Source organism: Hemitrygon akajei, chromosome 31 (assembly GCF_048418815.1).
Source record: "Hemitrygon akajei chromosome 31, sHemAka1.3, whole genome shotgun sequence".
Taxonomy (NCBI): domain Eukaryota; kingdom Metazoa; phylum Chordata; class Chondrichthyes; order Myliobatiformes; family Dasyatidae; genus Hemitrygon; species Hemitrygon akajei.
The window spans coordinates 12,799,563-12,825,253 of NC_133154.1; the positions used below are offsets into that span (position 1 = coordinate 12,799,563).

A 25,691-nucleotide genomic window follows, 5' to 3' on the forward strand; every position below is an offset into this window, starting at 1 on the left:
ATTCCAACAAGTCCCCGATGTCTAATTATACCATGTGACTAATTAACCTACTAACCCATATGTCTTTGGACTATGGGAGGAAACCAGAGCACTCGGAGAAACCCACATGGTCCTGGGCAGAACATGCAAACTCCTTACAGGCAGCAGCCGGAATTGAATCCGGGTCGCTGAGGCTGTGATGGTGTTACGCTGACCGCTGTGCGACTGCGCCACCCTGATTTTCTCCCGCTAAAGTTCAAATTTAGTCTCGAGGCAAGGCTGGAAAGACGAAGCTGCTTGCTGGGGAGGCGAGGCTGTAGGGTTATCACCAACGTCCTGTCGTGGGAGGGAACTCACCCTGTCCAGTCGAGATGTGACGGCAGGGCACTAGGCTCTGGAACAACCTGTCTACTTTTATCAAAGCAGGGCAAATGTATAGAAGAGATCTTGCCACACACTCCAGCAAATTTCAAAACCATTTGCCAGACATCAAAATTACATATTTTTAAATTACAAGAGATTTCAATGATATCATTCAGCTTGCAGTCAATCTCCAGAGAGTAGGTTTGTGACCAGAGTCTATCCCAGCTCCGCATTCTACTTACCCTCCCAGCCCTTGTCCACCCAACCCCATTTCCCTCTCCCATCACAATATTGCCTCCGCTATTCTTAAGTGATACTTGCGAGGTTTCAATGAGACCCCCCCCCTCATTCTTCTCAACTCCAGCAGGTACAGGCACAGAGCCGTCAAACGTTCAACGTCCTCATACGTTCAACATTTCCTTCCCAGGTCCGTTCTCCCGAATCTCCTCTGGAACCCTCCCGATAAACTCGAGTTTTAGTTGATCTTTTTTTTGAAGGGCCTTAGGTGCAATCTTCAGAATTCACTTCAAAATATAAGGAGGCGGGCTTTGAGGAGGGCACTGCTTTCACACGTGTAGCAGGTGACAGTGAGGAGTCACTGCAGAGTGCTCTCGTTCGTTTGTCCTGCTTTCACTGGGTAATTCCCTTTCATACAGTGGGCAGCACAGCGCCAGAGACCGAGCTTCAATCCCGTCTGCGATTGTGTGGAATCCCACCCCCCAGGTTTTCTCCCACATTCCTAAGAACTGTTGGCTGGCTGGCTCGTTGTCTGCTGTAAGTTGTCCCTACTGAGTGTGCGACTGGTAGAATTGGGGGGAGGATGATCGGAACGGGTGGGAAAAGAAGCACATAGCTAGGATTAATGTGGGATTAGTGCAGATGAGTGGCTGACGGCCAGCACAGAGTCAATGGGCCGAAAGGGCTGTACGACTTTTAAAAATCCACAATTACAGGAGTAATTACACAATTACTGCTCTCAGGACCTTCTGTTCTATAGGAAAGCAAATGCTGGTTCCCATCACAACCTCCACCTTGCAGCAAGGACCTTCCTCTTCCCAGTCGTTGGAAGACGAGCTTGCCAACAGAAGATGGTAAGGGAATGCAAGGGAATGTGGTAAGGTGGTGATGAGAGGGTGATAATACATTGCTGGTAAAGTCTCGTGTCATTTTAACCATATAGCAATCACAGCACGGAAACAGGCCATCTCGGCCCTTCTAGTCCGTGCCGAACGCTTACTCTCACCTAGTCCCACCGACCTGCACTCAGCCCATAACCCTCCATTCCTTTCCTGTCCATATACCTATTCAATTTTTTAAAAAATGACAATATCGAACCTGCCTCTACCACTTCTACTGGAAGCTTGTTTCACACAGCTACCACTCTCTGAGTAAAGAAATTCCCCCTCGTGTTAACCCTAAACTTTTGCCCCTTAACTGTCAACTCATGTCCTCTTGCTTGAATCTCCCCTACTCTCAATGTCAACTCTGTCTATCCCCCTCATAATTTTAAATACCTCTATCAGGTCCTCCCTCAACCTTCTATGCTCCAAAGAATAAAGACCTAACTTGTTCAACCTTTCTCTGTAACTTAGGTGCTGAAACCCAGGTAACATCCTAGTAAATCTCCTCTGTACTCTCTCTATTTTGTTGATATCTTTCCTATAATTCGGTGACCAGAACAGTACACAATACTCTAAATTTTAAGGTGGAAAGTATTTGAATTCTTTTCTGTAGATGATATAAGGCAGTGATGATAAACCTTTGCGAGAGTGTGTCCCTAAATTGGTGATAATTTTTTTTAAATTCTCTTACAGGCCACGGTAATTTCGAGCAGAGATTATCATTTGAATTAGTAACAATAATATTGGCTTTTTTTTAAAGGAAAAGGAATGAGTCTTGTTGCTTATTCATAGTTTTACTATTAATAAAAGTCTAACAGAGACAGATTCAAATAAATGTCGACTGTTTACTTTTTCTACAGACACTGAGTTCCTGCAACATTTTGTGTGTGGGGCATTTTAGAAAACCTGTTCAGAAATTATTAATATTAATCTTTTAAAAAGGCAAATGCAAAATAACATCATTTCTAAGTGGTAAATCATGAAAAGTCTGCAGGGATGCTGGAAATTAAAAGCAACACACACAAAATGCTGGAGGAACTCAGCAGGCCAGGCAGCGTCTACGGAAATGAGTAAACAGTTGATGTTTTGAGCTGAGCCCTTTCTTAAGGACTGAGAAGGAAGTGGGGAAGCAGGTGGGAAAGGGTAGCGGGTCTGATTGAGTCCATGGTCGACGAGTCAGAGGGCCTGCAGTGATCACAGAGGGGACGCAGTGAGAGGGTTTCACTGAACGCCTGAAGGGAAGATTTAAACATCTTCAGTGTGGGCATCCCTCGAAGAGACTTCCCAGTGGAACAGCAAATCATAAACACAAGAGATTCTGCAGATGCCAGAAATCCAAAGCAACACACACAAAATGCTGGAGGAACTCAGCAGGTCAGACAGCAACTATAGAAATAAATAGACAGTTGGTTTGGGCCTAGCATTGTTATTGTAAACACTAAATTAGAGAGCATGTCTTATAGGTGGAGTGAGCTAGGCTTTTTCTCTCTGGAGCCAAGGGGGATGAGAGGTGACTTGATAGAGGTGTATAAGATGATAAGAGGTGTGGATCGAATGGACAACCAGGGACAATTCCCCTGGGTGGAAACGGCTAATATGAGGAAGCATAACTTTAAGGTGATTGAAGGAAAGTATAAGGGAGGAGGGATGTCAGAGGTAAGTTGTGTTACACACACACAGACAGATGGGCGCATGGATGCCCTGCCAGGAGTGGGAGAGGCAGATAAGTGAGGCACATTTAAGAACATAAGAAATAGAAACAGGAGTAGGCTATCTGGCCCATTGAGCCTGATCTGCCATTCAATAAGATCATGGTTGATCTGACCATGGACTCATCTCCACCTACCTGCCTTTTGCCCATAACCCTTAATTCCCCTACTATGCAAAAGCAATGCAGAAATTCTTAGATAGGCACATAGATGATAGAAAAATAGCAGGCTATGGGGGAAGAGTAGGGTTAGATTAATCTTGGAGCAGGCTGAAAGGTTGGCACAATATCGTGGGCCAAAAAAGCCTGTACTATTCTATGTTCTATCATCTGCACACCAGGTCTACGAGGATTTCAAAATGTATCCCCAATGTCATGTGTTCTCACAACTGTCTCACTGACACCAGGTCAGTGCGAGGCACTTTTTTTTTACAACTTCAGACAAAAAAACTTGCTACTTCCTTTGAAAATGAAGGTAATTACACATCTTTTTATTATGGGAGGATTATAAAGAATCAAGACGGCACTGCATGTCCTGTGCCAAAAAAAATTTCTAGGTACCGTAGATCACCACCCCTGAATTACAAGGCAAGGTGTTTTACTTGGAGGTAGACAAACATGGAGCGGATTATTTAATGATGTTTAGTTAGCTGGGAAACAAGCTATGAGCTCAGGGCAGGCAATGTCACTTCAACTTGTAGAAGCTGATGGATAGTTTCCTGGAATCCCAGAGTCGTACAGAACAGAAGCAGATTCTGGCCCGACACGTCCACGCTGACTGCTGCATCCATTGATGTTAATCTAATTTACACGATCGGTGAGTGTCTGTGACTTTGGCTCAGGGTTGTTGAACCCCAGTCATGGGTTTTATGATGATTTGGGAGCTGAGAAGTTCCGAATCACTCTCCATCGATTCGGTCAGGAGCAGGAGGACCTGGCAGATCGGAATGGGGACCCAGCAGATGGCATTGGAGGAGCCCTAAGCCTGTGTACTTATTGAACAGGTATGAGGCTCTTGTGTGAACGGGAACAGAGAGACAGTGAGGAAATTGATTGCAGAACTGCAGGTCCTCACTGGGTAGGGTTAAGGAAGACGCTTGGCTGACGGAAAGGATAAATTAACAAGCCACTTGCAGGCTGGCATGGGGTTACACACAGTTTCTGATTCAAAGACTGCTTAGGGAGATGTTGATTTTAATTTGTTGGGGGCATCATCGGTAGCCAAGAGAGCTTTTCTATTGGGATCAGACTCACTTCGATCATTCTGTCACCAACATCCTAGCAACGTGGAAAAACCTAGAGTCATACCTGGAGCTTTAAACTAAATAACGATGAGATGGGAAGGAAAGAATAAGGGGTAGGCCATTTAGAACGGAGTTGAGGAAAAACTTTTTCACCCAGAGAGTGGTGGATATGTGGAATGCTCTGCCTCAGAAGGCAGTGGAGGCCAATTCTCTGGATGCATTCAGGAAAGAGTTAGATAGAGCTCTTAAAGATAACGGAGTCAAGGGTTATGGGGAGAAGGCAGGAACGGGGTACTGATTGTGTATGATCAGCCATGATCACATTGAATGGCGGTGCTGGCTTGAAGGGCCGAATGGCCTACTCCTGCATCTATTGTCTATTGAAAGACTGAGGCAATGGGGAAATCAGGAGAATAAGGGGGCAGTGCAGTATAGTATTGTTAATGATAAGCAGGGAGGGTTAGAGCTGACACTTCGTGGCACAAAACAGTTTAAGTGATAAAAGTCAAAGAGAAAAACTCCTTATGAGGGTAGGTTGAGCAAGCTAGGCTTTTCATTTGGAACGAAGGTAATAAGAGGCATAAATTGAGTGGGCAGCCAGGGACTTTTTCCCAGGGTGGAAGTCGTGGGCATAACTTTAAGGTGATTGGATGAAAATATAGCGAGCACATCGGAGGCTTTTCCGCTCTGTGCCCTGTGCCACTTTGGGTGACAACCTTGCCGTTTATCATTTTTGTCTGTTTTTTATTTTTTACGAGGCTGAGTTGCGAGCTCGACGCTCAACCCGGCACACGACGGAAAGCGTGCAAGGTGCCGGCCATATTTGAACCCGGGACCGCTCGCCTGGTAGTCTGGTGCTGACGTCTCTACGCCAACGGCTGGCTGAACGTCAGAGGCAAGTTTTTTTCTTACACAGAGCGGTGATTTGAGTCGAACGTGCCGCCAGGGGTGGTGGTAGAGGCAGATAGAGTAGGTGCATTAAATAAACTCTTAGATAGGCACATGGATGATAGGTTATATGGAAATGAAGAGTTGTATTTGATCTTAAGGTAGGCACAACATCCTGGGCAGAAGGGCCTATACTGTACAATGTTCTATGTACATTCATTACAAGACAGGAGAACTGATTGTGCAAGCAGACATGGAAGAGCACGCCCTGACAGCCAGTACAGAGAGACAGCAGCAAGGTGACCACGAAGTACACTGCGGATGCTGTGGTCAAATCAAGACGTACAAAAAAGCTGGATGAACTCAGCAGGTCGGGCAGCATCCGTTGAAAGGAGCAGTCAACGTTTCGGGTTGAGACCCTTCATCAGGACTAAAGAGGGGGGGCAGGGGCCCTATAAAGAAGGTGGGGGGATGGTGGAAAACCAATCAGAGGAAAGATCAAGGGGTGGGGGAGGGGATAGGCCGGAAAGATGAAGAAGGAATGTAAGGGGAAAGCACTATGGGTAGTAGAAGGCGGCAGAGTCATGAGAGGTGATAGGCAGCGAAAAGAGGAGACAGAGTGAAGGTGGGATGGGGGAAGGGAGAGGGAGGGAATTACTGGAAGTTGGAGAATTCGATGTTCATACCAAGGGGCTGGAGACTACTCAGGACGGTATATGAGATGTTGCTCCTCCAACCGAAGTTTGGCCTCATCATGGCAGTAGAGGAGGCCATGTATGGACATATCCGAATGGGAATGTGAAGCAGAGTTGAAGTGAGTGGCAACCGGGAGATCCTGTCTGTTGTGGCGGACGGAGCGGAGGTGCTCGACGAAGCGGTCCCCCAATCTGCGTCGGGTCTCGCCGATGTAGAGGAGGCCGCATCGGGAGCACCGGATGCAATAGATGACCCCAACGGCTCACAAGTGAAGTGTTGCCTCACCTGGAAGGACTGTTTGGGGCCCGGAATGATGGTAAGAGAGGAGGTGTAGGGTGTAGAGACCACAATGGAAACCGAGCGCTCTGGGGAATATCTCAGGAGGATACGCAGAATGGAAAGGTGCAATATCTTTTTTTTTTTTTTTTTAATTTTATTTAATTGAATTTTTAAATGATTACAAGTGTAGAAAAAAAAAGTATGTGACCCTTCCCCCCTCCCCTTAATCCCTCCCAATATCTTGATTCAAACCAAATGCTTGATTACAAGGGATGACATTAGGAAGGCTGTGGCAAGTGATTCTGGTTTAGAAAGCACAGCTTACTCAAGAGGAGATAAGGAACAACAAATGGAAACCAGTTGATAACCAGTGTTGCAGAGTGCAGACACGTGCAAAGGTGATGCAATTACTTTCGTAAGGGGAATTTCTTGGCTGTGGAGAGTTAAATAAAGATTTTATTATTCCCGAAAACGGCATACCACTGAGTGGGAAAGGAATCCCACAGGGAAGTAACAGCAGCCTTAAGAGAAGGCCAGATTTCTTAAAATTCCTCAGTCAGCACAAGAATGACTGAAGTGGAAGTGGATCTGTCAATGATTAACTAGAATAGTTATTTTCCTGTAGCTTCTTGTGACATAGGAACCCATTCCAATTATTGAGTCTGTGCCAGCTCTCACTGCAATTCCATCAATCCAATCATTCCTAGTCTCAATTTAGGGTGGTATCAGATTGCGGAAAAAAACAGACGCCATGGTACAATGTAGGCAGTTTATTCCCCTCCAGAGATGCTGCGTGCCTCCCAAAGCCCAACCCTGCAGCCCCGTCAAGGCCGGCCGCCAGGGCTCTGGCGAAGTCAGTTCCCTGCCCAGTGGTTGCCCAAGCGTTGATGGACTCCGACCATACCGTCGACTGCAGAGGACTTTGAAAACGGGAGGACATCAAAGGTCTACGCTCCACTGGGGGCTAAGGACCAACTAAGTCGTGTAGATGATGCATCCTCCAGCATTTATGTGTGTTGCTATGTTATGAAGAATGGTGATGGGACTGAGCACTGGGAGAATTTTGGAAATCAGCAAAAATATTGCTGAAGATTGTGGGGAAACAGAAGGATTATAAAAATAGATACTTCTATCATTTTTACAATCCTCATTAACTGTTTTAGTTAGAGATTGATAGATCCATGTACCTGTGGAGTCTTTATCCTACAATGATATATATATTTTAACAAGGAAATAACGTCTTTATAATCAGTCACTGCTTTATCTACTTATATTGTGACATAATTTCACAAGACACATTAGAGCCCCAATCAGGGTCATGTAAAGCCACGGGAGAAGGTGGTAGATGGTCGTATGAGCAGCTGGTGCAGATCACAAGTACTGGTAAGTCGACCACTGACGCCAGGCAATCTTTGAAGACTGTTGATAATGGCGGGGGTCACCTGCCTTATAAAGGGACTCCCCAGAAGGCAAAGGCAAACCACTTCTGCAGAAAAACTTGCCAAGAACAATCATGGTCATGGGAAGTTAACGATCGCCTACGTCATATGACATGGCACAAAAAACGAACGAGCAATATTAGGAAATCTCTCTTCAGATCCAAGTGAATCCCCTTTCTTCCTGGGTGCCTCAGGAAATGGCTCGTTAGCTCTTGCTGGCAGTCTCCCAACTCCGCACCGAGAAACCCACTGCTCTCCAGCCTCGTGTGTCTAGGGTATACACACTCCGGTCCCGCCAAACCTGTGAGACTGGGATGCCTCTCCCACCAACGCCCCAGTCTGTGTGCATGCTGTGCAATTTGCTGTCCTGTTACAGCTTGTTGCCAGGAATCAAAAGACCACACACTCCAAATAATTAAACTAAGTATATTTTCAAATATTAACGAAAGAGTTAGAGAAGAAAAGAAAAAAAAAAATCAAAAAGGGCACTTTACAATTAAACAGGCACAGGTTGGAGCCCAACTCTTCCAAAAGTCATATTCACCGATCCTCAGTAGACTCCCGCACCTCACTCCATCGAATCACGGTCCCTAACGGATCGAATTCTACGGCCAGTCATCTCCCACCGAACAAAGACCCAGGCTCGCACTGGTGTCAGGCACAAAACAAAACGTGCTCCCCCAGCCTCCTCTGGCCCACACTCCTACGCACCCGTTTTCTCTAACAACAGTCCAAACCCTGCTTCTACAGAAAGGCCACTACACGAAATACCCTACAGCGGCAGCAACGAGACCTTTACCAGGGCAAGACACAAGAAACACCCACAAAATGCTGGAGGAACTCAGCATCCCTGGCAGCGCCTGTGGGAAAGAGTACAGTCGGCGTTTCGACAGGGCTGTGATAAGGCCTGGTCATATTGAAGATAACAGCAGAGTAGATAAAGTTCACTCACAGAAGATAGGGATAAGCGGGGCATTCTTAGGCAACCTGTAATGAGTGGAGTCTGATAGTGATGGGATCTCAGCTGCTTACAATTTATCTTAGTGGCTTAGGTGAAAGGCACCGTCTACGTCACACCCAAACAGTTGACAAGCTAAGCTACGACGCCAATACAAGTATTCTGCAAAAAAGATGGACAATACATAAATTAAATAAGTCTCTTAATATCACTTAAATTGTGTGGGGTTGATAAAATGTGTGCCTAGAGAGTTCTGGATGTCCGTGCATAAGAGGGAGTGAAATTATCAAGGTGCAAGGGATTCTACAGATGCAGGAAAATCGTATGGAGAATGACTCAGCAGGTCAGGCAGCATGCGAGGAGGGGAAACATACAATTAACATTTTGGGCTGAGACCCTCCATCTGGAAAGCGGCTGAAGCCAGAACAGGATGGTAGGGTGGGGCGGAGTAAAGTAGCACAAGATCGTTACCATTGTAGTAAGACTGAACTTGGAGAACTGATGGTTTTAGTCTCTGAATTTAAAGAAGGACACGTTTCTTGGAAATAGTGTACAGAAGGTTCTCTGTTGCGATTCCTGGCAGGACGGGACAGTGTCATGAGAAAGGGCCGAGCAGTCAGCAGGAACAAAACGTGCTGGAAGAAATCAACAGGTTGAGAAGTAACTTCGGGAGGAAAGGAATTCTTAAAGCTTTGGACTGAAACCCCCGCAGCAAGATCGAGGGATTGGCAGGAAGATGGAGTTAAGGCCGAGAATCGGATTGGTATAGGGTCGGAGCGGGATCTACTCGTACTCTCACTCCTCACCGGCTCCTCAACCCCGCCCAGTGCCGACCCCCTCCGCGTCCCTTCTCTTTCCTCCTGCTGCTCATTCCGCGCCTGCCTTTCCTCTCCTCCCACGCCCATCCTGTATACCAGCTCCAGCCTATCACGTTTACTGACAACTTCCTCACAGATAAAAAAAATTTTACTCTGACCAGCAGACGGGAAAAGGTCTTAAAAAAATCTGTTGTCCGTTTAAAAAGACGATTAAATTGAGAATCCTCCGTGATTTTCGGGCACATGAAGCTTTCCTTTCTGCAGTTTGGACGTTGATCTGGGCGTCAGGCGTCAATGACTCTGGGACGTTTCTATTGCTTCATAAGTTTAATTGTGAATCCCACCAGCAGACCACCAGCTATGACAGAACCAAGAAGAGCAACTACAACTCCCTGTGAACAGTAAAAGACATGAGGCACGTTACTCTCAGGGACTTGTGCTGCACGACCGCTACAGTAAAGCTCCCTTTACCCCACCCCATCAAATACTCTCAGGCCAACAAAAACAACATGGCTTAGACTGCAGAGTATGAACAAAAACAGAGCTTGGCTTAACAACCACGGCTGTGTAACGGTTAGCGCGACACTATTACAGTTCGAGGAGTCAGAGTTTGGAGTTCAATTCCAATGTCGTTTTTAAGGGGTCTGTACATCCTCCCTGTTGAATGCATGGGTTTTCTCCAGGTGTTCCAGTTTCCTCCCAGTGTTTAGTATTGAACTGAATGATCTTTATTGTCATTACACACAGGTACAATGAAACTCTGTTTGGCTTCCTCTCAGGCAATCAAACAAAGTGGTAGATAAAAACAAGACAGTGATAGAAAAACGGTATTAAATAGATAAGTAGCTCCAGAATGTCACAGTAATGCACAAAGTGCCGTTAGTGCGAGTATTTGAGTCCTTGTGTGTGCTCACAGTTTCAGTCATTGTTCTGTGGGAGTGGTGTGATGGAGGCCACAGCTCTGGGGTAGTACACTAACTGGTCATTGTAAATTGTTCCGTGATTATGCTAGGGCTAAATCAGGTTTGCTGACCGGCGTGGGTCGAATCCTGTTCTGCATTGTATCTCAACTCTAGTAAACACACACACGGGGTTCTGCAGGTGCTGGAAATCTTGAGTACCCGTGGAAATGTATCCCTGCAAGGGGCAGCGCCCGTGGAACTACCCCCTTGCAGTGGTTGCACTATCAGGAGAGGAGGAGGGTGTCTCTGCTTTGAGACACCAAACCATTAAATAATATCCACAGCTTTGGAATACACCTCAAGTGTTTGCTGATCTAGCAAGTTCACATCTGACCACCAGCCACGCGACCGGTGCAGTTACTCACCCAGCCACCCATCCTGGCGATCCACGGAACCACCACGTCTGGGATAATCAAGTCCAACCACTTCAACAAAGCGGTCCACGATTCCACTTCCAAAATCTTAAAAAACAGAACCAGACCCATTAGTTTTGCTGCGCACAGTACTGTTGCTCTTTGTTTCGGCCTCCAGAATTAAATTCATGGCCTGTTGATACACTGAAGGAGGTTTAACCAAAGCTACACGTGTTGCCCTCCTTGTGAAACACTGGGTCTCTCTCCTTCCTCAATGTCTCCACCCTCCAAAAGCAGAGTAATCAAGATTTTATAAAGCTGTAACAAGATTTCCCAACATTTATTCTCAACTGACTAAGACAAGGAAGTGTGCAGATGCTGGAAATCCAAAGACACAGTCAGTCTCTCTCTCTCTCTCCCCCTCTCCCTCTCCCTCCCCCTCTCTCTCTCCTCTGGAGGAACTCAGCAGGTCAGGCAGCATCCATGGAAATGAATAAACTGTCAACATTTCAGGCAAGACCCTTCTTCAGGTTCCAAAACGTCATCTGTTTATTGACTTCCACAGATGCTCTTTGTCTCCATCTTAGGAGACAAACTGTCAACCAACATCTTTTATAAACCGACCAATTCTCACGGTTATCTTCTCACCCTGTCTCTTGTGAAAATGCGATTCCCTTTTCTCAGTTCCTTTGCCTCCACCGTATCTGTTTCCCAGACATCTGAGATGTCTTCCCTTTTTCAATTTCTTTCCGGTAATCTTACCCCCTCCCCAGACATCCCACCCTGCAAAAAATTTCAGAGAGGTAGCACCACCACCTCTCCCCCCAGTCGACCTCCAAGGGTGTATGTATACAGGACATTTGACTATGAAAGAACACAATTTATTGAATCACATATTGAAACTATTTACATACATATTCCTTGCTGAGTAATGAATGACACCTGTTAAACTCACCTCAACATGTCTTTTACAGGGGTGGGGTGGATGAGTGGACAAGGGAGTCGCGTAGCAAACTATCCCTGTGGAAAGCAGAAAGGGGGGGGGGGAGAGAGAGGGAAAGATGTGCTTGGTAGTGGGATCCCGTTGGAGGTGGCGGAAGTTACAGAGAATTATACGTTGGACCCGGAGGCTGGTGGGGTGGTAGGTAAGGACAAGGGGAACCCTATTCCGAGTGGGGTGGCGGGCAGATGGTGTGAGGGCAAATGTGTGGGAAATGGGAGAGATGAGTTTGAGAGCAGAGTTGATGGTGGAAGAAGGGAAGCCCCTTTGTTTAAAAAAGGAAGACATCTCCTTCATCCTGGAATGAAGAGCAGATGCGGCGGAGACGGAGGAATTGTGAGAAGGGGATAGCATTTTTGCAAGAGACAGGGTGGGAAGAGATTATATTAATTTTATTAACATCCATGTTTAAGATTTAATTTAAAGTTTTATAAAGAAAATTATTGCGCAAGTGCATTAATCCAAAAGGAACAGATCTGACCAGAAGTGACGACATATGAAAGAAAATGTCCGTCAATAGAACCGCCCAATCGAGAAAAAAAAACCTATTCTAATAGCCCCCACAAAGCCCAAAAAAAGGATCCAATAGGATGATCGCATGCTCAAATAATAACCCTTGACCCTGTCCTCCACTTTGCAGCTATATTTAAAAAAATGATATTCATCCCACCGAAACTAGCCATAATAAAAGAGATAAATTTCAAATACTGTAATGTTATGTCTAACAATAATAAAAACGTAACTGACGATGGCCATCTTAAATTCATCTAAAGTATATTAATCACGTATTCAGAAAAGAATAAATCCAAGTAGATTACAACTGGTTCTTTCTTTCAAAAAAAACTTACAAGTCATACAAAAAAAATAGGTGAATATATATCAAACCAAAAGCTATATTAATATTGAGACAAGCGAAAGGATAGAAAAAATAATTCCAACCAGGTCCTATATGGACCTCTATAATAAAATACAGGTTTCCTTCAAAACAACTATGAATATATACTAATTATCAACAAATAAAGAGAAGAATTAAATCAGCCAAGTCCCATACGGATGTCCAAAAAGCATGAAACAGACTTTCCTCAAGGCATCTATAAACATCTCATAAATCAGAACTACCTATTCAGGTTACATTCGGCTTAACTTTGAAATTCTTAATAAACTTCCACCCTTCATCAGGGGAGTGAAGAGGGGAATCAGGGGAAGATTATCAGCCGCGCAGGGTAACGAAGCGATGGATGGAAATTTTTCTTATTCATTTCACTCATCACTTCCTGGGATTTCCTTCTTTTGGCAAAAACCTCAGGAGGGAAGTCTTCGACTACACGAATTTCAATCGAGTTGAAGATTAGCTTCCGTTTCCTTATGGCTTCTCGAAGTATGGCTTCTTTGGTTGTATAATAATGCAAGCAAAGTACGATTGGCCGGGGGTGTAATGCCGAAATCCTGGAATTCTGTGGACTCTGTCGAGTAAAGGGCTCACTTCGAGAGGCTCACTGAAAAGTGAGTACAGCGTATCTGAGAAGAACTTTAACAGATCGCCAGTTTCAGTATTTGCGGGCAAACCTAATACATGCAAGTTCCTCCCGTCGCACTCTGCTGTCTAAATTGATCATTTTTTTCTTCGTTTTTGATAGCTCCGAGGTAATTTCATTAATTTTCTTTTCCATTGATGACATCTTCAATTCCTGTTCGTTGATAGTTTGCCTGAATTGTTCGTGTTCGTTCTCAATTTGCTGAGTAGTCTGCTTGAGCGTCTGAAATTGAAAATCCAGATTCTTCAGGGATTCTTGGACATCAAAAGTGGATTTTTCGAGCTTCCCGTTAGTATCTGTCAGCTTATCAATCTTAGTGTTAAGTGGTCCAAGTTCGAACTTCGCATCTTGTATTGAAGAGAAAATTCCTGCTAAAGTAACAGGTTCCTCCGATTTCTTTATTTGTTCAGTTTGTTTCGTTTCAGGAAAGGTCTTGCCGCTTCTCAATTCAATACCAAATCGACTTCCGGCCATCGTAGTTAAATCATAAGTCCTTCAACAGAAGTAATAAATCTTCAGACTTGACAGAAATCTGTCAGTGGGATGTAAAATATATTAAAAAAGTGGAGCTGCTATAAAGCGCATCTCACTCCATGCGCTGCAAAATGGAGTCTAGCCGTGTACATGTGTACGATTGAATAACAATTGAATGATTAGGTGTTTGTACAGCAGCTCCAGAGTCTGGTCTACCACCAGACCAACTACACGACAATACTCTCTTTAGCTTCCCTGTACTGCCCCAAACATTGGATCAGTTGCATAAAGCCATCTCTGCACAGTACCAACAAACAATTCACAGCAAAGGTTAGATCTACGTTTCTCTCTAAGCTGACCAACCACCCTCCCAAGTCGCTATCTTGAATGACATCCACACACTACGCAAGGCAGAGTCGATGATAATATGTACTCACCCTCGGCAAAAACATCTTTGCCAGGTAGAAGAAAAGGGCAAATGGGGTGACGTTGCTGCCTGTAGCTTTGCCAAATATGCTCTTTATCAAACACTGCAGAAGTTCCAGAGGCCTGCTGACCTTCAGGAGAGGACATAATAATCTGTAGAATAACAAAGAAACAATGAGATCTCTACTCCTCGGGACAGCATTGGCAGCTCTTTATTCTGGCACGGGGCAAACACAATGATGGGGCAGCCACACCACGCACGTCCAGGGCCACCGCTGCACGGTCAGGTTGGAGGTTCCTTGTTCAAAGTAAATTTATTTTCAAAGTCACCACATGCATTGCTGAGATCCAAATTCCTGCAGGCATACTCAGCAAATCTATAGAATAGTAACTATAACAAGATCAACCAGTGTGCAGAAGACAACCATCTGTGCAAATGCAAATATAAATAAATATATATTCATATTAAATAGTTAAATTAAATTAAAAATAGTGCAAATAATATTAAAAAGTGAAGTAGTGTTCATAGGTTCAATCTCCATTTAGGAATCGGATGGCAGAGGGGAATAGGCCGTTTCTGAATCGCTGAGTGCGTGTCTTCAGGCTTCTGTACCTCCTACCTGACGATAACAATGAGAAGAACATCCTGGGTAATGGGGCCCTTAAATGGAAGCCACCTTTCTGGGGCATCACTCCTTGAGGGTGTCTTGGATACAATGGAGGCTAGTGCCCGAGAGGGAGCTGACTAATTTTATAACTTTCTGTAGCTTCTTTCGATTCCGTGCAGTAGCCCCCCCACCCCCCACATACCAGACAGTGATGCAGCTTCTCAGAATGCTCTTCACGGTACATCTATAGAAGTTTCTGAGCATTTTAGGTGACAAGCCAAATCTCGTCAAACCTTTCGTATCTCAGGTGGGAATTCCCTTTGCTCCTCGCCATTAACTATCTAGAAATCTTCGCCTGGGATGCAGGCATACACCACCGGGTGAGATCTCGCTGAAGGAAGTTCAAAAGGAAACAAAAAAAAAACTAAAGAATGGCTAAGACTTTGTACTATTGATGTTCATTAACTTACTGATTTAATTCAGGGTCATTGTCTAAACGTTTCTGCACTTCCCCAAGATACTGCAATAGTTGTTCTTTGTCCTCTGAAGTTTCATTGTCTTCTTGTCCGCTCTTGGGCTCCACACTCCACGTTGTTTCTCTCGAAACCACTGCACCTTTTCTGCTAACATAGATGAGAATGAGAATGGGGGGGGAGGGGTGGATTTAGAATGATTTACGGAACCAGATGCAAATTTTCCAGGCAAAGAAACTTCACCATCACATTTCACCAATTCATGAAATTCTTGGGGCAGTGGGTTAAGCACTTGTCCTTTAACCTAGAAAGTGGACGGCAGGAGCTTGTATCCACTTCTGATGAGTCTAAAGCAGGGGTTCCCAATCTTTTTTATGGCACGGACCAATACCATTAAGCAAGGGGTCTGTGGATCCCTAGTTGGGAACTGGACTGAAGCTTTGAGCAGCCTTAATTCACCGGCTAACACAGGAAAACACTAAGGTAACATCAATAAAAAACTGAACAGAGTTAATACTTCAGATCACTCCCTGACTCAAAACATTAAGTCTGCTCCTCTCTCCCCAGATGCCCTCTGACCTGCTGAGCCTTTCCATCTCTACTCCTCGGGACGGCATTGGCAGCTCTTTATTCTGGCACGGGGCAAACACAATAATGGGGCAGCCACACCACGCACGTCCAGGGCTGCCACTGCACGGTCAGGGAAAGATCAATCAGAGTGTAGAAGACAACAAACAGTGCAAATGTAGATATAAACAAACAGAAATAAATAATGAGATAAAGAGTCCTTAAAGTGAGATCACTGGTTGTGGTAAAAATCTCAGTGGATGGGCAAGTGAGTGTAGTTGTCCACCCTGATGGTTGAGGGGTAGTAATTGCTGTTGAACCTGGTGGTGAGAGTCCTGAGGCTCCTGTAGCTCCTTCCTGATGGCAGCAGCAAGAAAAGAGCACGGCCCGGGTGGGGAGGATCTCTGATGACGGATGCTGCTTTCTTACAACAGCGTTTCATGTAGATGTGCTCTATGGTTGGGAGGACGTTAACCGCGAGGTACTGCGCCGAAACCACTACTTTCTGAAGGATCTTCCATTCAAATGTATTGGTGATTCCATATCAGGCCATGATGCAGCCAATCAATAAATACACTCTCCACTACACACCTATAGAAGTTTGGCGATGTCATACTAAATCTCTGCAAACTCCCAAGGATATAGAGGTGCCGTTGTACTTTCTTCGCAATTGCATTTACGTGCTGGCTCCAGGACAGGAATGCAAGGTTAGTGTGCCAGTACAGCACGTAGGAAAGCAAACAAATGTATTGTCTTTGTCATTAAAAAAAAGGCTTCAGGCTTCCTACATTTGCACACAGTGATGGATTAATGACGACATACAGACTCAGCTTCCGTATCCATGGATGTACTTGCATTGGGTAAGAAGGACCATTCGATGGATTTCCAAGTTGCAGGAGTCGGCTTATGAAGAACGATTGACCAGACTGGACCCAAACTGGTTTGGGAATTAGAATAAGAGGTGGTCTTATTGAAACAGGTAAGACCAAGGAGACATGGGAGACTACAGATGCTGGGAATGTGGTACAAAGTACAAACAGCCAGAGAAGCTCGGTGGGTCAGGCGGCATCTATGGAGAGAAATGCCAGATGATGACGAGGCTTGACAAGCTGCATCTGTTTGCTGAGGACGCCAGGATTATGAAGCGTTATTTTGGAATAAGATATCACCGATTTAAGACAGAGATGCAGAAGAATTTCTTCCATCAGGGGGCCTCAAATTCTCCACTGCAGAGGATTGTGGAGGCTGGGTCATTGAATGGATTCAAGATGTAGTGAGCATTTTCTTGGACTACAAGGAAATTCAAGTTTAATTGTCATGTTCAACCATACCGCCAAATGAAACAGTGTTCCTCTGCGGCCAAGGTGCAAAACACAGGACCAACAGTCACTCACAGCACATACAATTATGACAGCAGAAAAATATACAGTAAATATTTTTTTTTTTTAAATAGCCCAAGTCTCTGAATGTCACGGCCTGTAGATTTATGGTGCATTCATGTTGCCCTGGAAACACATTTCTGCAAGAACAAGCAGCAGAAGTTCCTTGTTTTGTGCATGTGCTGGTCTTCCACAGAGTGACCACTGGGGGGCAGCACCAACTGCGTGGGATCCAGCAGCACACAGCCAGCCCTGGCGGTCTCCTTCGCCAGCGACCCCGGGGCTCACGGGCCTCGTCTGCGTAACAACCGAGGGATCACGGCTTTCCCTCCGTTGGTGAACGCCAATGACCCTGTACATCGGACTCTCAGTATTCTACATTACCAATCTCCACAGCGATCACAACAAAAACCTCCAAGCCGATCATTCCCACCGTTTGTTGGACCGCACGCTGCCCGGGTGGCTGTAGCAGGTTGCAACACGTCCAGTTCCACTGCTATCCCGCGACTCGCTAGTGAAGTAGACTTGATGTGCTTAATATCCAGCAGTGTCTTGTAAAGAAGACAAAGGGCGGACAGCTGAAAGCTCTGAGGAACAGGCCGGAAAGTGGAGCCGAGCCCTAATTTGGATTAGTCACTGGGTGCTGGAGCAGGCTTGAAGTCTTCGGTCTGTGGGAGGAAACCGGAGCACCCGGAGGAAACTCACGCGGTGACGAGGAGAACGTACAAACTCATTGCAGGCAGCGGCAGGAATTGAATTCGGGTCGCTGGTACCGTAAAGCGTTGTGCTAACCACTACAATACTGTGTTTCTGTGGATTGTAAGTGTCTCGCCGATGATAACAACAGTTAGATGTCAAAAGTAGTTAAGATTCTCTCTTGTTGGAGATGCTCACTGACTGACCCCCTAAAGGACTTGAAGATTACTTCTTACTTACTATTCCACACCCCCGTTTGGCTACATTTTGTTCCCTCCAAGCGTGAACTGCTTTGTTCAAAGATTCAGAGTAGACTTATTATCAAAGTATATAACCCCAAAATTCGTCTTCCCCACAGTCACGAAACAACGAACCGTGGAACCAACCTGCCTAAAGAAAAGCATCAAGTCCTCCTCCTCCCCCCTACGCAAACGGCAACCAAAAAAAAAAGTGAAAACACTGAATTTCAAAACACAATCTCAGAAGGCTTATTTCAGTACAGTTCAGCTCAGTGTTCATTATCTGCAGGCCGACCCGATTAAAAATACAGTCGCTCAGAAGCAGTAACAAGAAAGAGCAACCACAACTAGAACACGGCATAAACCTGATGTTTCTAGTTCCAGTCAGTCCTCTCCAGGCACTTTTTTTTAAAAAACCCTGATTGTTTCAAAATGCTTCCCTATCGTGAATTAAGCAGACTTTAATATCCAACATATCCTGGTACCCTTTTTGAACCTTTTGACAACTGCCTGGTCCTCTGGGATCTCCACTCTACACTGGGAGGATGGGCAAGCTCTTTAGAAGTCTCTACCTTTCCTCAGCCACCCAAGACACAACCCACTCAGGCCAGATTATTTACCCAAAGCAAAGCCTCTTCTAATAATTCTTCCTCGTCTAGTTTTGCATTATCCATCATCTCCAGCTTTGCCCAGAGGTTAGTTGTATCGGCTTCCTTGGAAAGCACTGGTAGAAGTGCTTATCCACTGACAGGAAGGATGCAGTCGTGTGGGAAAGGGTGCAGAGGAGGTTCTCCAGGAAGTTTCCTGGATTCGGGGAATTTAGTTAGGGGGAGAGGTTGGATATGCTGAGCTTGTTCTGTCTGGAGCGAAGGAGGCTGATAGAAGTTCAGAGGACTGAGCGAAATCGATAGGGTAAACACGAGTGAATCTGCAGATGCTGGAAATAAATAAAAACACAAAATGCTGGCAGAACTCAGCAGGCCAGACAGCATCTATGGGAGGAGGTAGTGACGACATTTCGGGCCGAAACTGATGAAGGGTTTCGGCCCGAAACGTCGTCACTGCCTCCTCCCATAGATACTGTCTGGCCTGCTGAGTTCTGCTAGCGTTTTGTGTTTTTATCAATAGGGTAAATGTTGTTTCCTATGGTGGTGGAGTCTAGGACCAGAGGGCACAGCCTCAGAATAGAGGGACATCCATTTAGAACAGAGATGAGGAGGAGAATTTCTTTAAACTTCAAAACTCAAAGTTATATTATCAGAGGATGTACATGTCCCAGAGATTCTTTATCTTTTGCAGAAATACTCAGCAAATCTGTAGAACAGGAACTATAAGCAGGATCAATGAAAGATCAAGTAGACCATAGAAGACAACAAAATGTGTAAATGCAAATAAGTAACAAGAGCATGAACAACAAGATAAAGAGTCCTTAAAATCTGACCACTGGTTGCAGGAACATCTCAATAGATGAGTGTAGTTATCCTCTTTTGTTCCAGAGCCTGAAGCTTGAGGGGTAGTGCCTGTTCTTTAACCCGAGTCCTGAGGCTCTTGTACCTTCCACCTGATGGCAGCAGTGAGAAAAGATTATGGACCGGATGGTGAGGATCTTTGGTGATGGATGCTGCTTTCTACCACGGCTTTTCATGTAGATTTTTGGGAGAGCTTTACCCATGATGAACCACTATGTTTTGTAGGATTTTGTAGCCAGACAGTGGTGTATCTGTGGAATTCATTGCCACAGGTTGCTGTGAAGGCCAAGTTATTGGGTATATGTAAGGCAGAGGTTGATAAGAATCTTGATTCATCAGAGCATGAAGGGATATGGGCAGAAGGCAGAAGATTGAGGCTGAGGAAAATTGGATCAGCCATGATGAAGTGTTCTAGCAGCCTCTATGAGCCAAATGGCCCAATTCTGTTCCTATATCTCATGGTCTTAAATAGTCCAGACAGCTTCAAGTTGCTGGGTGTCAACATTTCAGAGGATCTAGCCTGGGCCCAACACATTGATGCAATCACGAATAAGGCATGCCAAAGGCTATACTTCATTTGGATTTTGAGGAGACTTGGTACATCACTAAAGACTCTACACCATATATGTCAAACTCAAGGCCCGCGGGCCAAATTCGGCCCGCGGTGGAATTATCTTTGGCCCGCGAGATAATATCTAATTACTATTAAAGCTGGCCCCAGTAATCGAAGCGCCTATGGCGTATGATATGGCTAATGCTGAGTTTATTCAGGTACCAGGTTTTCAGGGTTTTTAGTGTTTATTCGGCAGTCTTCTTCATAAGAAACGGAATTTGTAAAGTGAAACACTTTGTAGTTATAGCAGAGACTGAGACACATGAGAGCAGGCTGAAAAAACGGAGGCAACGAAAGCTGCGTTCGCACGCGTCCGACTGATCCGGCCCGCATGAAGCTACATTTTGCTCAATCCGGCCCGTGACCTAAAATGAGTTTGACACCCCTGCTTACACGATCTCTACGGATGTACAGTGAGAGCATTCTTTTGGTTCCGACGCTGCCTGCTGTAGAGGCTACTATTCACAGGATCGAAAGTGGAAGCAGAGGGCTTGTAGACTCTGCCAGCTTCCACCACAGGCACAAGTCTCCCCACCATCAAAGACATCTACAAAGGATGCAACATCAAGAAGAGGGCATCCATCACTAAGGAGGCATGGCAGTGGCTATACATCTTTCGGATTTTGGGGAAATTTGATATGTCACTAAATATTCTACAAAATCTCTATAGATGTATGGTGCTTGTATCACTGCTCACTATGGAAGCTCCTATGCACGGGATCGAAGAGGAAACCGAAGCACGAGGAAGGAACTCACGTAGTCACGGGGAGGACATACAAAACTCCTTACAGGCAGCGGCAGGTAGACGCTACCTTGCCACCCTATCTGTACGTGCATCGTACAGGGGCGGCATCGTGGCTTAGCGGTAAGCGCATCGCTAATACAGTGCCAGCGATTTCCGTTCAATTCCCACAGCTATCTGTAAGGAGCTTGTACGTTCTTATTTCCTCCGGGTGCTCTGGTTTCCTCCCACATTCCAAAGATGTCCAGTTAGGGTTAGTAAGCTGTGAACACGTGGAGGGGCCGGTAGTGCTGAGGAAACAGAGAGTCTGCAGAGAGACTTGGATAGATTGGGGGAATGGGCAAAGAAGTGGCAAATGAATTACTATGCCGGAATGTGTACAGTCATGCACTTTGGTAGAAGAAATAAAAGGGCAGACTATTATTTAAATGGGGAGAGAATTCAAAGTTCTGAGATGCAAAGGGACTTGGGAGTCCTCGTGAAGGACACCCTTAAGGTTAACCTCCAGGTTGAGTCGGTGGTGAAGAAGGCGAATGCAATGTTGGCATTCATTTCTAGAGGAATAGAGTATAGGAGCAGGGATGTGATGTTGAGGCTCTATAAGGCACTGGTAAGACCGCACTTGGAATACTGTGTGCAGTTTTGGGCTCCTTATTTAAGAAAGGATGTGCTGACGTTGGAGAGGGTTCAGAGAAGATTCACTAGAATGATTCCGGGAATGAGAGGGTTAACATATGAGGAACATTTGACCGCTCTTGGACTGTACTCCTTGGAGTTTTGAAGAATGAGGGGGGGACCTCATAGAAACATTTCGAATGTTGAAAGGCATGGACAGAGTGGATGTGGCAAACACGAGGAAATCTGCAGATGCTGGAAATTCAAACAACACACACAAAATGCTGATGGAACACAGCAGGCCAGGCAGCATCCGTAAGGAGAAGCACTGTCGATGTTTCGGGCCTTCATCAGGACTTCTGACTTCTGACTTCAGTCTAGTACGAGAGGACATGACTTGAGGATTGCAGGGCGCCCATTCAGAACAGAGATGCGAGAAAAAAAATTTTAGCCAGAGGGTGGTGAACCTTTGGAATTTGTTGCCACGGGCGGCAGTGGAGGCCAAGTCATTGGGTGTATTTAAGAGATTGATAGGTATCTGAGTAGTCAGGCATCAAACATTATGATGAGAAGGCGGGGGAATGGGATTAAAGGGGAGATTGGATCAGCTCATGATGAAATGGTGGAGCAGACTCGATGGGCCGAAAGGCCGACTTCTGCTCCTTTGTCTTATGGTCTAACATGTTGTATTGGCACTGGATGGCAACATTTGCAATATGTCCAGTACGATCCTCGCTGGTTTGATGCAAACAAAATATTCGTTGGATGTTTCAATGTACATGTGACAAATAAAGCCAACCCTCATCTTTTCAAAAGAAGATTCTGACACAGACAGTGAAAGAGAGTGCGAGTGTGAGGGAGACTGAGAGGGGGAAGTGGACAAAGAATCTATAAACAGAGTTTAGCGTTTATATATCTTTTTAAAAAGATAATGACTTTTGAGAAACAGTATTAACATTTTGAATTAATGAACTTTCAGCAGCACTGGGAAATTTTAGAAATAAAATAAGTTACATTCCAGAGAACAAGGGAAGGTCAGAGTTTGGAGGGAGACCAGGAGAGAGTGAATGAGACAAAGCAAATGAAAGAGGGAGGTGAGAGCTGGTGAGTGACTGAAGGAGGGTCTGAGGAGCAGCAAATCGAAGACAACAAATTAAATCTAAATACTAGAAAGGAAATGAGAGAAAAAGTGAATGCTGGAAATGTGTTTCTGAGAACAATTCATCAGAACAGAGACATATCTCAGAACTTTGGCCTGTAGATCAGGGGTCCAACACTTTTTTTTAAATGCCATGGACCCCTACCATTAATTGAGGGGTCAGGCTGGGAACCCCTGCTATAGGTTGTTAGTTTGATATAAAATCATGGAAACACTAAGGAGAGAGAAACATCAACTCTTTATTCCCATCTATAGGTGCTGCCCGACTTGCTGAACTCCTCCAGCACATTGTGTGTACTGCTCTAGATTTCCAGCATCTGAAGAACCTCCTGTGTCTGCAGTATTTTATTTCTGATTTGGATTATTAATTGGCTTGTCCGTTTGCATGCAAATTTTGAATGTTTTTCAAAATTTAAAATTAGCTCTGGCCGGCAGAGTCGCCACTCTCACAGATCAGCTGTGAATTTATTGCGAGTGGCAGCTGGGAATTTCCTTTGCTCCTCGCCATTAACCTACCTAGAAATCTTCGCCTGGGATGCAGGCACTCACCACCGGGTGAGATCTCACTGATCTCAAAAGGAAGTTCAAAAGGAAACAAAAACTAAAGAATGGCTAAGACTTTGCATTATTGATGTTCATTAACTTACTTATTAAATTCAGGGTCATTGTCTAAATGTTTCTGCACTTTTGCAAGATACTGCAATAGTTTTTGCATGTTCTCTGAAGTTTCACTGTCTTCTTGTCCGTTCTTGGGCTCCACACTCCAAGTTACTTCTCTCGAACCCACCGCGTCATTTCTGCCGACAAAGCTGAGAATGAGAATGGGGGGGTGGATTTAGAATGATTTACGGAACTAGATGCACTCTTTCCAAGCAAAGAAACTTCACCATCACACTTCACCAATTCATGAAATCCTTGGAACAGTGGGTTAAGCACTTGTTTTTTAACCTAGAAGGTGGACGGCAAGAGCTTGTATCCACTTCTGATGCGTCTAAAGCAGGGCTTCCCAGTCTTTCTTATGGCATGAACCAATACCATTAAGCAAGGGGTCCATGGATCCCAGGTTGGGAATACCTGGTCTGAAGCATTGAGCAGCCTTAATTCACCGGCTAACACAGGAAAACACTAAGGTAACATCAATAAAAAGCTGAACAGAGTTAATACTTCAGATCGGTCCTTGACCCAAAACATTAACTCTGCTCCTCTCTCCCCAGAGGCCGTCTGACCTGCTGAGCCTTTCCAACAGTTTCTGACCTTGTATTCCATTTCCAGCCTCAGTTCTGTTTACATCCTATCAAAGGCGCTCACTCAGAGAGTGGGCAGTGTGGGTAGTAGACACAGTAACCTCCCATAATTCTGCTGTGTTCCAGCAACCGCCGTACCCGCTCGCACTTCCAGCCCAACTTGTAAACACTAATGGAAGGATTTATCTGAAGATAAATCTTCAGACTTCCAAACACTCCATAAGTAATTGAACAGTAAATCCCTTGCAGCCTTTTGACAGGTGCAGAATTGTTAACACTAATGGTGGGAGATTTCAGTATCTAGATATGGCAGTCAATCATAAACACAAAAGATTCTGAAATCCACAGTCCTGAAGAAGGGTCTAGGCCTAAAATGTTGACTCTTTATTCCTTTCCGTAGATGTTGCTTGTCCTGCTGAATTCCTAAATGGCAGTCACACGCTTTGGTCTATAGGCATATTTACCCCAAGCCCCTTTATGCTCCTCCTTGAAGGCTTTCAAACGTTCTGAGGCTAACTTAGGCAACTAACTGAGGCAAACGTTCTGAGGCTAACTTAGGCAACTACCTGAGGCAAACGTTCTGAGGCCCTTTCCAATCCCTCCTCGGCCTAATAAAGTAGGCCTCACCCTTGTTTAGAATCTTTTCTCCAAAGGGTCTAAGTGGTTTTCAAGGAGAAATTAAGAAGGCATAGAAAGGGATTTTTTTTTTTTAAAAAAAGCAAAATTAAAGGAAATGCAAAGCACATGAAAAGCAAGAGGGAGACACATGTGGTATTGGAAATCCTGAGCCCACCACACACACACACACACACACACACACACAATGTTGGCGGAACTCAGCAGGTCAGGCAGCATCTATGGAGAGGAAGAAACAGTGTTTGTCCCATTTGATAACTGTGTCAAGACTAAATGAACTATGATCAGAAGGGCTTCCTCACTGATCGCTCCATCCCTGCCCCCCTCCTCACTGATATTTCTCCCCCTCCCACCCCGCTGTCTCATTGGCGTGCTGCATACAAAGTTCTCCTGAATGCAGCCAAAGAGTTCTTTTCACTTTATACTGGATTTCTGTTGGCCTTAGTAATTGACATCTCCCACTATTAACGGCCTGCCTGGGAGAAGCAAAATAGGGAAGCTGTATCAGGCACTAATATAGCAGGCAGGGTCGAAGAACTGTAATAGGGGTATTGAAGGAGAAATCAGGAAGGCAAAAGAAAGGGTCAAAAACATTAAAATCAAAAGAAATTCAAAGATATTGTAAGCACATGAAAAGCAAGAGGGAGACACAAGAGGTTCTACAGATGCTGGAAATCCTGAGCAACCCACACAAAATGCTGGAGGAGCTCGGCATCTCAGGCAGCTTGTGTCAACAAAATTTTGTGTTAAGTTGGAGACAGACGAATTCTTTACAATTCAAAGGGTGAAAGGTCACTGAAGGGTGGCTGGTGATGTTGAGGGAAGTTACAATCAGGTCAATGAGGAACCAGGTTCAGGAGGAAAGTGTGTTCATAATGTTCCTCAAACAGTGAGGCACCTCAAATACCAACGTGCTCCCGAGGCTCTCCATTGTTAGGTAGGAGGTGCAGAAACCTTAAGTTCCACACCGCCAAGTTCAGGCACAGCTATCCTACTACAGCTATCAGA

The 25,691-nt window shown here is 45.1% G+C and overlaps 2 protein-coding genes across 2 annotated transcripts in view; one reads left to right on the forward strand and one right to left on the reverse strand.

The window, feature by feature from the left end:
* Positions 1–25,691, reverse strand: part of LOC140719071 (uncharacterized) — a 98,419-nt gene that overhangs the window by 44,104 nt on the left and 28,624 nt on the right. The window contains exons 6-9 of the mRNA XM_073033447.1: positions 23,451–23,612; positions 15,322–15,474; positions 14,255–14,396; positions 10,821–10,916 (exon numbers count right to left, since the gene is read on the reverse strand). Of these exons, the coding sequence (XP_072889548.1) occupies positions 10,821–10,916; positions 14,255–14,396; positions 15,322–15,474; positions 23,451–23,612 (553 nt within the window). The remainder of the gene's footprint in view (positions 1–10,820; positions 10,917–14,254; positions 14,397–15,321; positions 15,475–23,450; positions 23,613–25,691) is intronic.
* LOC140719072 (cytidine deaminase-like) overlaps positions 13,211–25,691 on the forward strand; it is a 36,391-nt gene continuing 23,910 nt past the window's right edge. Inside the window, exon 1 of the mRNA XM_073033448.1 lies at positions 13,211–13,631. The gene's annotated coding sequence lies outside the window, so the exon portion shown is untranslated. The remainder of the gene's footprint in view (positions 13,632–25,691) is intronic.